This window comes from Tupaia chinensis, unplaced genomic scaffold (genome assembly GCF_000334495.1).
Source record: "Tupaia chinensis unplaced genomic scaffold, TupChi_1.0 Scaffold000651_1, whole genome shotgun sequence".
Classification (NCBI taxonomy): Eukaryota; Metazoa; Chordata; class Mammalia; order Scandentia; family Tupaiidae; genus Tupaia; species Tupaia belangeri.
The window spans coordinates 676831-691306 of record NW_006160172.1 but is presented as its reverse complement, the minus strand read 5'-3'; the positions used below and the strand labels follow the sequence as shown (position 1 = coordinate 691306).

At 39.5% G+C, this 14476-nt stretch overlaps 1 protein-coding gene and 1 pseudogene across 1 annotated transcript in view; both read left to right on the top strand.

Moving 5' to 3' along the window:
* The first annotated feature begins 8332 nt into the window (after positions 1-8332).
* LOC102503037 (RAD51-associated protein 1 pseudogene) lies at positions 8333-9331 on the top strand (annotated as a pseudogene).
* Positions 9332-9654: 323 nt separating this feature from the next.
* MROH9 (maestro heat like repeat family member 9) overlaps positions 9655-14476 on the top strand; it is a 102520-nt gene continuing 97698 nt past the window's right edge. Inside the window, exon 1 of the mRNA XM_006159769.1 lies at positions 9655-9935. Within this exon, the coding sequence (XP_006159831.1) occupies positions 9655-9935 (281 nt within the window). The remainder of the gene's footprint in view (positions 9936-14476) is intronic.

Sequence of the window (14476 nt, the reverse complement as noted above, 5' to 3'; positions counted from 1 at the left end):
TTTCAGGTCTTGTTTGTCTGAGAAGATTTTAATCTTCTTTTCCCATATGAAGGATAATCTTGCAGGATACTATAATCTTCGTTGAAATTGTTTCTCTCTTAGCACTTTCAATACATCTTCCCATTCTTTCCTTGCTTTCATTGTTTCAGTTGAGAGGTCCAGAGTTAGCCTGATGGGATGACTTTTGTATGTCACTTCTCGTTTCTCTCTTGCCAGTTTTAGTATCATGTCTTTATCTGTGGTCTTGGATAGTCTGGCTATGATGTGCCTTAGGGAAGATCTTCTGTGGTTGATTCTAAATAGGGTCCTTTGTATTTCTTGGGTGTGGATGGTTGAGTGCCTCTCTAGACTTGGGAAATTTTCTTCCAGGATTTCATGGAATAGATTTTCCATGCTGTTATTAGTTTCTTCACCTTCTGGGATGCCAATTATTCTGATATTTGGGCGTCTTATGAATCTAGTATTTCTCGTATATTATCCTCGTGTTTTTTTGTTATTTTCTCTATCTTCTTGGTGGTTCTTTCTAGATCAGAGGTTTTATCTTCTACATCAGAGATTCGATCTTCAGCATGGTCTAACTGACTTTTAATACTTTCAAAGGAGTTTTTGATTTCCTCTATTCCAGACTTTATCTCTAATAGCTCCATCTGGTTCTTTCTCAGAGTGCCATTTCTTCTTTCATATCTTGAAATGACTTTCCTCATCTCTTGGGGTTCATTGTCTTTTTTCTGTTCCAACTCAAAGAATTTGTTCACACTCAATGTTCGAAATTCTTTGTCTGATATTTTGGTAACATCATCCATTTGCACGAAAGATGGAGGGGAGTTACTCTGTACTTTTGATAGAGATGTATTTCCTTGTTTATTCATACCTGAGGCTCTTCTTCTTCATCTAGCTATGAGAAGATGTATTCACTTTGAATACCTCTTGTGGGAAGGTTACTCCGAATAGGAGTAAGTGAATTTCCCTTTTGCTGCCAATTAATGTTTGCTGGAGCCTCTCCTCTGTTGTTTTTACCAATGTGGTATCAAGAGGGGCACCCTATTGAGGTGCCTGAAAAGCAATATCTCCTTTTTTTTTCAGGTGGATCAGAACAAGGGAAGATCCCAGAGAAAGTTATGTTGTTAGGGGATTTCAGATATCTGATTATAGACCTGTCTAGTCCTTCTGGCAGGGTGGAAGGTGAAGAGGAGAGGGTATTAGGTGAGACAACACAAGAAAAAAACCAAAACACAGAAAAATAAAGAAAAAGTCGCGCGCCGCGCATTGCGATTTCGCCTGAGGCCTGTCGCTGGCTCTGTGGCCTGCTGCTGGGGACAGGAGAGGCTAGGGACTGGGCTCTTGGGCTGTGGGTTTGCAGATGTGGTGAGTGGGCAGCAATGGATGTCCCTGCCTTAGAATCGCTGGCTGGCTGGAGGCCTGCAGCTGGTTCTTTGGCCTGCTGCTGGGGACTGGAGAGGTTGTGGGAGGAGAAAGAGCAGGAAATTAACAAGAGAATAAAGGAGCTTAAAATCCAAAGCAGAGAGTAATGGTGACCTACCTAGGTGCTGGGCTCTTGAGCTGGGGGTCTGCAGGTAAGGTGAGTGGGCAGTGATGGATGTCCCTACCTTAGAATCGCTGGCTGGCCAGAGGCCTGCCCCTGGCTCTGTGGCCTGCTGCTGGGGACAGGAGAGGCTAGGGGCTGGGCTCTTGGGCTAGGGGTCTGCAGATGAGGTGAGTGGGCAGCGATGGATGTCCCTGCCTTAGAATCTCTGGCTGGCTCGAGGCCTGCCACTGGCTCTGTGGCCTGCTGCTGGGGACAGGAGAGGCTAGGGGCTGGGCTCTTGGGCTGGGGGTCTGCAGGTGAGGTGAGTGGGCAGCGATGGATGTCCCTGCTTTTGAATTGCTGGCTGCCTGGAAGCCTGCCGTGGGCTCTGTCTATTTTTTATTTTTTATTCATTCAACCAGTCTGTGTCTCTTGATTGGAGAATTTAATCCATTAGCATTCAATGTTATTGATGTTACAGGATCTGTACCAACGTTTAAGTTGGCCATTGTCTTAGTTGCTTTTTATTTATTTGTTTCTAGCTGTTAATTCTTTAATTTTCCTGGAACAGTACTTTCTTCAGGGTTTCTTGAAGAGCTGGTCTGGTGTTGTCAAATTCTTTCAGGATTTGTTAGTCTGAGAAGATTTTAATCTTTTTTTCCCATATGAAAGATAATCTTGCTGGATATAATAGTCTTGGCTGAAATTGTTTCTCTCTTAAAACTTTCAATATATCTTCCCATTCTTTCCTCGCTAGTATTGTTTTCATTGAGAAATCTGGTGTTCACCTGATGTGATGACCTTTGTAAGTCACTTATCATTTCTCTCTTGCCAGTTTTAGTATCATGTCTTAATCTGTGTTCTTCGAGAGTCTGGCTATAATGTGCCTTGGGGAAGATCTTCTGGGGTTAAGTCTATTTGGGGTCCTTTGTATTTCTGGGGTCTGGATGTTTGAATGCCTTTCTAGAGTTGGAAAATTTTCTTCCAGAAATACATGGAATAGATTTTCCATTCCGTTATTACCTTCTTCACCTTCTGGGATGCCAATTATTCTGATGTTTGGGCATCTTATGGAATCCAAGATTTCTCTTATATTATCCTCATGTTTTTTAGTTATTTTCTCAATCTTCTTGGTGTTTTTTTTTTTTAGGTCAGTGTTTTTATCTTCTACATCTGAGATTCGATCTTCTGCATGGTATAATTGACTTTTCATACATTCAAGAGAGTTTTTGATTTCCTGTATTTCAGACTTCATCGCTAATAGCTCCTTCTGATTATTTCTCAGAATGTCCACTTCTTCTTTCATATCATGGAAGGACTTCTTATTCTCTTGAAGTTCATTGTCTCGTTTCTGTTCCAACTCATACAATTTGTTCATCATGAAGGTTCTAAATTCTTTTTCTGACATTTTGGTGACATCCTCAGATTTTAGGAGAGATGGAGGGTAGTTTCTCTGTTTCTTTGGTGGAGACACATATCCTGACTTGTTCAGTCCTGAGGCTCTTCTCCTACTTCCATCCATTAGAAGATGTATTCACTTTTAAATATCTCTTAGGAGAATGTATCTTCCACTATGAGTAAGGGTGTTTCCCTTTTGCTGTGAATTGATGTGTCTGAAAGTACCTCTTTTGTTGTTTTTAGTAATGTGGTTTCAAGAGGGGTACTATATTCAAGTATCTAAAGGGTACTATCTACATATTCACAGGTGGTTCCCTTTAGAGAAGGATCTCAGGAACCTCCCAATACTAGGGAAGTTCAGACTGAGAACCTAGATCTGTCTAATCCCTCTGGAAGAGTGGAGGATGAGGAAGAGAGGATAATGTAAGAGGAAAGAAAAGAGTACAGAGGAGATTAAAGAGAATGTTGTGTGGTGGGCTATTTTGGCAGTAGGCTATAGATGAAGTCGGAAAGCTCCTGCAGGGCAAGGACCTGTCTGATCTGTGGGACAAGGGGGAGGAAAGAATTAGCAAAACAAAAAAAAAATCAAAGAAGAAAAATAATTTAAAAAATGATGGCCTGTTTACCTTTAAAGTAAGTGGGGTCCTAGTCTTGGGAGCCTGGAAGTGGGCTGTGGGCAGTGGTGCCCAAGTCTCACTTTCCATTGCTGGGAAGTGGGCTATAGATGGAATGGGAGAGCTCCTGCAGGGTAAGGACATGTCTGGTCCTTAAAGAAAGTGGGGTCCAGATTCTGCAAAATAGCCATTTTGGGAAAACAGAAATCAAGACTTCCCATTGATAATCCAGCCACCAGCACCCAAAACTCACGTGGAGAGGCAAAAGGAACAGGCTTTCTTGAAGACACAGCCTCAAGGATTCTGCAAAATAGCCATTTTGGGGGAACAGAAATCAAGACTTCCCACTGATAATCTGTCCTCCAGCACTGAAAACTTGCGTGGTAGGAAGACCCCTTCCAGGCCTCCTGTCTCTGTTCCTGTCTTTGTCTCTCTCTACCTCTGTCTCGGTCTCTGTCTCATCTCTGTTTTTCTTAAATTTTGCTTTTTAGAATTTTTTAAGGGAAAGCATTTTCTTCACTTTCAGGCCCCTCCTACACCCTTATTTTGTTAAAATAATTCCCTCTCCCCCCTCAACCCAGGAGAGGCAAAGGGAACAGGCTTTCTTGAAGAGACAGCCTCATGGATTCTGCAGAATAGCCATTTTGGGAAAACAGAAATCAAGCCTTCCCACTGATAATCTGGCCTCCAGCACCCAAAACTCACGTGGTAGGAAGACCCCTTCCAGGCCTCCTGTCTCTATACCTGTCTTTGCCTCTCTCTACCTCTGTCTTGGTCTCTGTCTCCTCTCTCTTTTTTTTATTTTTGCTTTTTAGATATTTTCTTTTTGGAGAGGTTTTTCGCTATAGGGTGCGTGCGCTTGCCAGACAGACAGAGAGAGATATAGAGACAGAAAGCGAGAAATCACCCCCCGGGGGGATGGTCACGCCGCAATCCCTTCTCCTCCACTCTCCTCTCGGGATCTTGGGCACACACGCACACGCGCCCGGCGTGAGTTTTAAGCCACCGGATCCAGGGTGTGAACCACAGTCGACTACATGGGAGTCCAGCAACATAGTCATTACGCTAACTGCTGGTTCCCACTTTTTAGAATTTTTTAAGGTAAAGATTTTTCTGTGCTTTCTGGCCCCTCCTACCCCCTTAATTTGTTAAAATAATTCTCCCTCACCCTTCCAACCAGAGAGAGGCAAAGGGAACAGACTTTCTTGAAGACACAACCTCATGGATTCTACAAAATAGCCATTTTGGGGGAACAGAAATCAAGACTTCCCACTGATAATCTGTCCTCCAGCACCCAAAACTTGCGTGGTAGGAAGACCCCTTCCAGGCCTCCTGTCTCTGTACCTGTCTTTGTGTCTCTCTACCTCTGTCTCAGTCTCTGTCTCCTCTCTTTTTATTTTTAATTTTTGGTTTTTAGAATTTCTTTTTTTGAGAATTTTTTTTTTTTTTTGCTATAGGGCACGTGTGCTTGCCAGACAGACAGAGAGAGATAGAGAGACAGAAAGTGAGAAATCACCCCCCGGGGGAATGGCCACGCTGCAATCCCTTCTCTTCCATTCTCCTCTTGGAATCTTGGGCACGCACACACACATGCCCGGCGTGAGTATAGGCCACCGGGTCTGGGACTTGAACTGCGGTCGACTACATGGGAGTCCAATGACATAGCCATTAGGCTAAGTGCTGGTCCCAACTTTTTAGAATTTTTAAAGGTAAAGCATTTTCTGTGCTTTCTGGCCTCTCCTACACCCTTGTTTGTTGAAATAATTCCCTCTCCCCTTCCCAATCCAGGAGAGGCAAAGGGAACAGGCTTTCTTGAAGACACAGCCTCATGGATTCTGCAAAATAGCCATTGTGGGAAAACAGAAATCAAGACTTCCCACTGATAATCTGGCCTCCAGCACCAAAAACTTGCGTGGTAGGAAGACCTCTTCCAGGCCTCCTGTCTCTGTACCTGTCTTTGTCTCTCTCTACCTCTGTCTCCTCTCTTTTTTAAAAATTTTTGCTCTTTAGAATTTTGTGTGGCGTGCTTGAATGCCACGTGGTTTTCAATTTTTGTTTTTTTACTGAAATTTTTAAAAATATTAATGCTTTTTGTTTTATTGAAATTTTTTTATCTTCGTTTCTTTTTGTCTTTTTCTGTTTCTTGTTTGTTTTTCTGCTGTTGCTGCTCTTGTTTCTCTATTTCTGTTTCCTACAATGCTCAGATTGAACTTCCAAGTTTGAGAAGAAACTGACCATGAACCAGATGACTAGAAATTGCTGTAGGACCACAAGAATTATGGCAAAGCAGGAAAATACCTCTCCTCCAAGGGAAAATGATAACTCCTCTTCCTCCACACACAGTTCAATGGAAGTCATGGAAATGTCTCAAGGAATTCAGAACATTCATAATGGCAAAACTAAGAGAGATGGAAGAGAAGAGAGACAATGAACTGCTGAAGAGGATGGAGAAAGAAGTTGTTGAGTTCCAGGAGTTGAGGAAATTTATGCAAGATCTAAAAGAGGCATTTCACACTTACAAAAGATTCAGATGGAACTGTTAGAGATGAAGGCTATAATACAGGAAGTCAAAATCTCCCTTGAAAGTATTAATAGCAGACTAGATAGTACAGAAAATAGAATCTCAGACATAGAAGAGAAAATTGCTAGCCTAGAAAAATCCACCACAAAAACTGAGAAAATGGCCCCAAAATTTGAGACTAATATACGAGAAATACTAGATACCATCAAATGTCCAAACATCTGGACAATAGGCATCCCAGAAGGCGAAGAGATTCATAAGGGCATTGATAATCTATTCCATGAGATCCTGCAAGAAAACTTTCCAAACCTAGAGAGCCACTCAAAGATTCAGTCCCAAGAAATACAGAGGACCCCAAATAGAATCGACCTAAAAAGATCTTCTCCAAGACACATTATAGCCAGATTGACCAAAACCACAGACAAAGACAAGATATTAAGATTGGCAAGAGAAAAATGGCAAGTTACCTAAAAGGGGTATCCCATCAGACTAACGGCAGATCTCTCATCGGAAACAATGTGAGCGAGGAAAGAATGGGAAAATACATTCAACGTGTTAAGGGAAAAGCAATTTCAACTGAGAATACTGTAACCAGCAAGAGTATCATTCATTTGGGAAGAAAAGACTTGAACATTCCCAGATAAACAAAACCTGAAAAAACTTACCAGCACCAGACCACATCTCCAAGAAGTTCTTAAGGGAGTGCTATATCAGTAAAATTAAATTCAGACTCACAGAAATAAGGGTTCAAAAACTAAGAAAATGGACAACTTAATTGTAGGGACAATGTTTGGAGATGAATATTATATCCTAGAATTCAATCTGGAAGGTCGAACCTCAACAGAAGAAAAATTAATTACATGAGATTGAACTGATGAAACAACATTCTGTGAGTTGACTAAAATATTGCTGCTTTTCTTCTAAGCTTTGTTGTCCCGTTTTAAAGGATTTTTGTCCTGTCTTGAGCTGTCAATAGGTACATGTACCTACTGTTTGAACAGAATACTAACCTGTTTCTAGGCTTTAAGTTTCAAGGAAATATCATTACCAGTTCAAAACTGCTCTTCTTGAAATTACCAGCTGAACTTGCTATTGAAAGTAGTTAGAGTACTTATGATATTATGTGATCAACAAAATGTTGGGGGAAAAGCAATGGAAGAAAACTGTATGTAGCAGAGATAGTGTAATAAGAGAGTGGGAAAGGGCAGAGGGTCAAACTTGGGGTAAAAAACATATACATATATATGAAAGTAGAAATGGAATATTATTGATGATAACATGCATGATTAAGCCACTATGCAATTTATTCTAGATGATAAGCCACATTTAGTATGTTGTGATGATGCTCAGGGAATGAAGGTTAAGAAATTAAAAAAAAATTTGCAGGAGAAAAAAACAGTAAAACTGTTCATATCAAATTAAAAAAATGCATATATGATGTCTGCAGTAAGCTATATAACCCCAGCTGGGTACTACTTTATAATATGTTATAATATGTTCATTCTACTCACTGAGGTTTATGCGTAAAGTCAGACTTGGGTTCATGTATAGGTATACATCAGCTGTGCTAGCTATTGGATATATTTAGACTAATCAAGTTCATTAGCAAATAAATTAAATGGGGAGAGGAAGGCATAGAAAGCAACCATGGATACCAGAGACAGTGTGGAAGGAGGGTGGGACATGGCAGAGGGTGAGGGATAGGGAATCAAGGATGGCAAAACAGAACGCAAAGTATACAAGACATAAGAATTGGAAAATTATTTGCTGATAACATGTATGTTGATGTGCTTGATTGAGCCAATACACAGTGCATTTTGGATGGAAAATTCATTTGTATGCTGTAATGATGTATACTGAATTAATGTAAAAAAATAAATAAATTTAACGAGGAAATAAAAAAGAAAGTGGGATCCTAGTCTTGGGAGCCTGGAAGTGGGCTGGGGGCAGTGGTGTCCAAGTCTCAAGTTTTCTTGCTGGGAAGTGGGCTATAGATCCAGTTAGCTAATTTTTAACACAGACACCAAGAACACTACTGGGTAAAAGTCTCTTCAATAAATAATGCTAAAAAAAACCCCTGTCTAGGGACCAGCTGTTTGCGTAATGGCTATGGCGCTGGAATCCCATGTAGTCGACCACGGTTTGCGTCCTGGACCCAGTGGCTTAAAACTTACGCCGGGCGCGGTTGGGGTCCAATTTTGGGCGGGAATTGAAACTGCCGCGCCTGCCAAGGATAACTGGAGAAATGGGGATTTTGAGCGTTTGAAGGTGACCATGGTTCCGCCTGCGAGACATAAGAAATCAATCAATTACTCACAGTTGGAGAACTGACAGTGATGATGATTTTGTTTCTGCAACTGTACCTTTAAGTAAGAAATCCAGAACAATAGCAAAGGAGTTGAAACACAATAAACCAAAACCTAACTTGAAGACTCTCCTGAAAGAAAACATCATACCACAAGAAAAAGCACCTAAAAAAAGGGTAGCTTTAGATGACAAGTTCTACCAGAGAGACTTAGAAGTCGCACTGGTTTTTATCAGTGAAGGAACTCCCCACAGTCACTGCTGATGTGCAGAAGTCTCAAGATGAAAGCATTGAAAAACATGGCAATAGTGAGACAAAAACGATGAATAAATCTGTTTGTATCTCTAACTGCAGTGTAGCCAGTGATCAGTTAGATTTGGATACGATTACTGAGGAGGAGGATAGTTATGGTGTTCAGAGGAAAAGAAAAACAGCATCCAAAACTGTGGTCCAACAGAGGAAGATTCTTTTGGAAAGCAGTGATGCCAATAGTCCTGATGACTCTGAACCAGACTTTGCAACTGGTGAGGATTCCAAGGATGATTCTGATTTTGGTGAGAGTGAAGATGATGTCGAAGACCTCACTGTGAGAAAAAGCAAAGTTAAAGAAATTAAAAAGAGAGAAGTGAAGGTAAAACTCCCAGTAGACAAGAAAAAAAAAGAAATCTCAATCTAGACGTAATACTTTGGTGGACTCTGCTCCTGATGTAATCAGATCAGAATCTCAGTCTTCACCAAAAAAGGCTTCTCTTTTTTCAGAGGCCACCGGGAAGCCATTACAAATGTGCAGCCCTCCAGCTGAGAGTAAGAGACCTAAGTGGGTCCCACCAGCGGCATCTGGAAGCAGCAGCAGCAGCAGCAGCCCGCTGGCAGGGATGTCCATTAAGTCTCCAAAGCAGAGTCTCCGCCTTGGCTTGTCCAGATTAGCAAGAGTTAAATCTTTGCATCCAAAAGCCTCTAGTGGCTGAGTGTGGTAGCAAAGAAATGTTCCAAAGGGTTGGTTTTGCAAGGGTGTTTATAATTGCTTGTGTTTATATTTGAGGCTATTGTAATATAAATGGAATCCTTTAACATGTTACATAAATGGTCTGTGCCCATTTTGTAATTATGTTCTCTGAAAAGCTATACAAGACTTTGGTAAGAGGTTTGTTTATAAGAATTGCCTTCTCACCATTTCCTTCTGAAGTGCATATTCTGTTTGCCTTTGTATAATAAGTCATTGTCGTTGATGGTTATCAGTTTGGCAATGAAGGACAGTCGTATCACACACACACTGTTTTTTTCCAGTAGGATGCCCTCCTCTCCAGCTTTGTCAGCTTTCTGGCACCTTAATTTGAACTACTCAGAACTCAGCTGGCAAAGGCAAGCATTCCCATTTGTTTCAGGACATTCTTCTGAAGCCTATAAGCTATGTAAGCTGTGTTGTCAGTTTCATTGCAAAGATGTTTTGACTTTAGCTGAGTGTTTTTACAATGAGAATTCAGAATTCCTTTACATGTTGAAGTGGCTGCTGTACTGTGTGGCCCATGTCTCCTGCTTGGGAATGGATGGTTACTCTGTAGCTAGTAGATTGTAATGGCATTTTATATTCTTCCTTGCCAAAAGCTTTAATAAAAGTAAAAAAGTTTTGAGATGCTCTTCTCCTTGCTACCATCACATGCACCTTAGTGTCTGCATTTTGTGATAAAATGAAAACTTGGCAGAGGATCGTAGCCTTTTTTATTGTAAATGTGAAAGGAGGGGATGGTGTTTCTGGAAGTAATCATTTTATGTTAAGCTAGTACTTTAAAGAGCAGTTGTTAAGTACTCAGATCTCTCTGTATAATATTAAATAGCATAACTTTTCAGAAAGTTTAGATTTGAATTTATTGTGATTAAAAATGATAGAGAATATATTTATGGTAAGAATTTTCAGCCAGCTCCTGATCACTTTTTAATAAAATTTCTTCAAATCATGTTAACCATTAAAAAATATATATATATATATATAAAAAACTTAGCTCAGTTCTTGGTTAATAGGAACATCTCTGTTAATGTGAAAGTAAGTAACTTAGAATTATGATTAAAGTGAGCACTTGCTGTTAAAGAAAAAAAAATACTCACACCGGGCATGTGTGCATGCATGCCCAAGATCCCGAGAGGAGAACGGAGGAGAAGGGATTGTGGCGTGGCCATCCCCCCGGGGGTTGATTTCTTGCTTTCTGTCTCTCTGTCTCTGTCTGTCTGGCGAGTGCATACACCCTATAGCAAAAACCTCTCCAAAAAAACAAAACAAAAACAAAAACAAAAACAAAAAAACCCTGTCTATTCATATACAGAAAAACAGAACTAAACCACTATCTAACATCACTTTTTAAAAATCAACTAAAAATTAATTCAAGATTTAAACGTAAGAACTAGTAATATGATACTACTAGAAAAAACATACAGGAAATATTTCTTGACATTGGTCTGGGCAAGGAGTTTTTGGAAAAGGCCTCAAAAGCATGGGCAACAAAAACAAAAATAGGCAAATAAGATTACATTAAGTTAAAAATCTTCTGGGGCCAGATGAATGCTTAGCAGTAAAACATGATGCTATGTGAGTCTGACCTACATGGTAAGGCTCTGGGTTCTTATCAGAAGATCTCCTAATCACACTAGGCATGATGTGCTCATGATCTGAGGCTGACTGGAGCTTCCCATTATTGTGATATCAATGCCCTGTTAGGGGTGCCTGTTTCTTTCTCTCTCATTCTCTCTCTCTCTTTCACACACACATGCACACACATACACACACACTCATGGAAGAAATAAATAAATCAACTTTTAAAATAAATGAATAAAAAGCTTCTGTACTATGAAGAAAATAATTAACAGAATGAAGACATAAATTACAGAATGGGAGAAAATATTTACAAACTATATAGCCAACAATGAGTTATTATCCAGAATATATAAGGGACTCAAATAACTCAATAGCCAAAAAAGAAATAATCTAATATAAAAGTGGGCAAATGACTTGAATAGATATTTCTCAAAAGATTCCTCAAAGATCTACAAATAGAACTACCTTGTGACCCAGCAATCCCACTCCTTGGTATCTACCCAATTAAGAATTCTTAATTGGAAAAGCGCTTGCACATTGATATTTATTGCAGCACTATTCACAATTGTGAAGACATAGAACCAACCTAAATACCCATGAATAGATGAATGGATGGAAAAACTGTGGCACAGATACTCTATGGAATACTACTCAGCCATAAAAAACAAGACCCTGGACTTTGACAAAAAGTGGAGGAATATGGAAGACTAACTCCAAGAAAAGAAAGCCAGGCTACAAAGGAGAGACATTGTATGCCTCTACTTAATAATATGCCAAGTGTCAGCACTCTATGACTGAAACTGAATGACTAAAGGATATAGAAACATAGTAAATGGTTGGGAAGACCAGATACAGTATGGGAAGAGGGTGGGTAAAGGAGTAGAGTCTGAAGAAAGATATTAAGGAGAAAAATAGAGAGGCAAAGCTTTTATGGTACAAAGAAATGGGTTATTATCTGTTGAAAATAATTTTATAGCATTGTTAACTGGTCTGATGAGAAATGTACACATGTTGAAATAGTCTCTTTCCAAGCTAAATAACATGATTAAATGTATAAAAGAAATTGAAATAAGAAAAAAAAATATTTTAGGGACCAGCAGATAGTCTGGTTGTTTAAGGGTGCTGGATCCCACATGGTCAATTCTGTGGTTCAACTCTCAGACCTGGTGGTTTGGAAAAGGAGTTTGAAAAACAAGGAGTTTTTAGGTGCATGTACATGTGCACCTAAAATATCAGAAAGAATGGAGGAGAAAAGATTACAGTGTGGACATACACCTGGGCATGATTTCTCACTTTCCCTCTCTCTGTCCCTCTCCAGTGAGTTCACATACCCTATGACAAAAATCTAAAAAGAATTTATGATTTGAAAAATACTGGATAAGAGGAAACATACTCATGTTATAAATCAAATAAAGGAATTATAGGTTACAACATTAAAAAAAGATATGTGAATGGGATTACAATTTCAAAATAAATCTAATGCAGTGGGCTCTACTGGTAGCCTTGTGGTTAAGAGAACTGGATCCCATGTTATCAAATACACAGTTTGAATTCCTTTCCCAGTAGCTTGACAAACACACCAGGCATAGGTGCATATGTGCCTCTAATCCTGATAGGGTGAAAAAAAGGAGGAGGAGAAATTATTTTGTGACCATGCCCCACCAGTTTGCATGCTTTCTCCTTTTCTCTTTCTCTGTTCCTCTCTGGAGAGCACTTGAGCCTTCTGGCTTGTAAACAAAAAATATTAAAAATAGATATATAAAATAAACCTAACAGGTCAAGTCTTTTTTTCAGAGATTAAAACAGATCTTAATTTCTATAATTAAGCATCCACTGATGTTGTTGGCTTGATTTAGAGAGATATGTTGCCTCTCGAGTAGAAGGGAACACAAGATGAAGCTCTAAACACTATGGTTACAGGGCCTATGGAGAAAAATGATGATTTAATGTCTCTTTCTAATGCTTACCTTGGAACACATGTGGTAGGAGAAATGTCTGTCACTAACATTTATTAGGTCATTGGGAAACTTATGACATATTTTTCGATGCAAAAACAATCCAATAATTTATTTTTTTTCCATTTAGAGAGAAAGGCTGTGCATAGATAAGAAATATCAATTTCCGTCAACCAGTTTTTCAGTTTATGATTTCTTTTTAAAAAAATTTATTTATTTATTTATTTTTATTTACATTTTTAATACATTCAATCACATTGTTTAGCTTACAAGGTGATCATTTCAATATATGAACATTTCTCTCCAGTCGAGTTGATCAAAATATAACACTACCTCCATGTTTCAACAATGCTGTCTTCGCATCTCTCCTCCAAAAGTTTTTACCCAGGCCCCACTCCTCCACACACACCACATCTGGCATTCACATCCACCTCTTGTGTTTGTACATCCTTTAGCCTTTCAGTTTCAGTTATAGAATATGGACATTTGGCATATAATAAGTGGGGACATACAGTGTCTCTCCTTCATAGCCTGGCTTGCTTCACTCAGCAGTAAATCTTCCATATTCTTCCACTTTCTGTCAAAAGCCAGGGTTTTGTTGTTCTTAATGACTGAATAGTATTCCATAGAGTATATGTGCCACAGTTTTTCAATCCATTCATCCATACGGGGGCATTTGGGTTGGTTCCATGCTTTAGCAATCATGAAAAGTGCCGCAATAAACATTGATGTGCAAGCACTTTTCCAATGAGAAATTCTTCTGTCCTTTGGGTAAATGTCAAGAAATGGGATTGCTGGATCATATGGAAGTTCTATTTGTAGATTTTTGAGGAATCTCCACATTGTTCTCCACAGTGGTTGGACTAATTTACATTCCCATCAGCAGTGTAAGACAGCAGGGTAAAAGAGTTCCCCTTTCATCACCCCTCCCACCAACACTTATCATTTTTTTTTTTTTTGACCTTAGCCATTCTGATTGCAGTTAGTTGGTATCTCATTGTGGTTTTGATCTGCATTTCCCTTACGATGAGGGATGTGGAGCATTTTTTCATATGCCTTCTGGCTACTCATGTGTCATCTTTAGTGAGCATTCTTTTCAACTTCTTCTCCCATCTTTTAATAGGGTTCATCGTCTTTTTTCCAAACAACTTCTTTAGTTCCTTATGTATTCTGGTTATCAATCCCTTATCTGATGCATAGTTTACAAAAATATTTTCCCATTCTGAGGGCTGTCGATTCACACTAATTACTGTGTCTTTTGCCATGCAGAAACTTCTTAGTCTGATGTAATCCCACTTGTCTATTTTGGGGATTATCGACTGTGCTTTGGGGGTCTTATGTAAGAAGTCTTTCCGTACTCCAATGTCTCCCAGAGTTTCCCCAGTGTTTTCTAGAAGCAGTTTAATATTTGGGGGTCTTAGATTTAGATCCTTGATCCACCTTGACTTGATCTTTGTCAAAGGTGACAGGTAGGGGTTCAGATTCATCTTTCTACAGGTGGTAATCCAGTTTTTCCAGCACCATTTGCTGAAGAGGTTTTCCTTTTCCCACTGGATTGACTGGTACCCCTT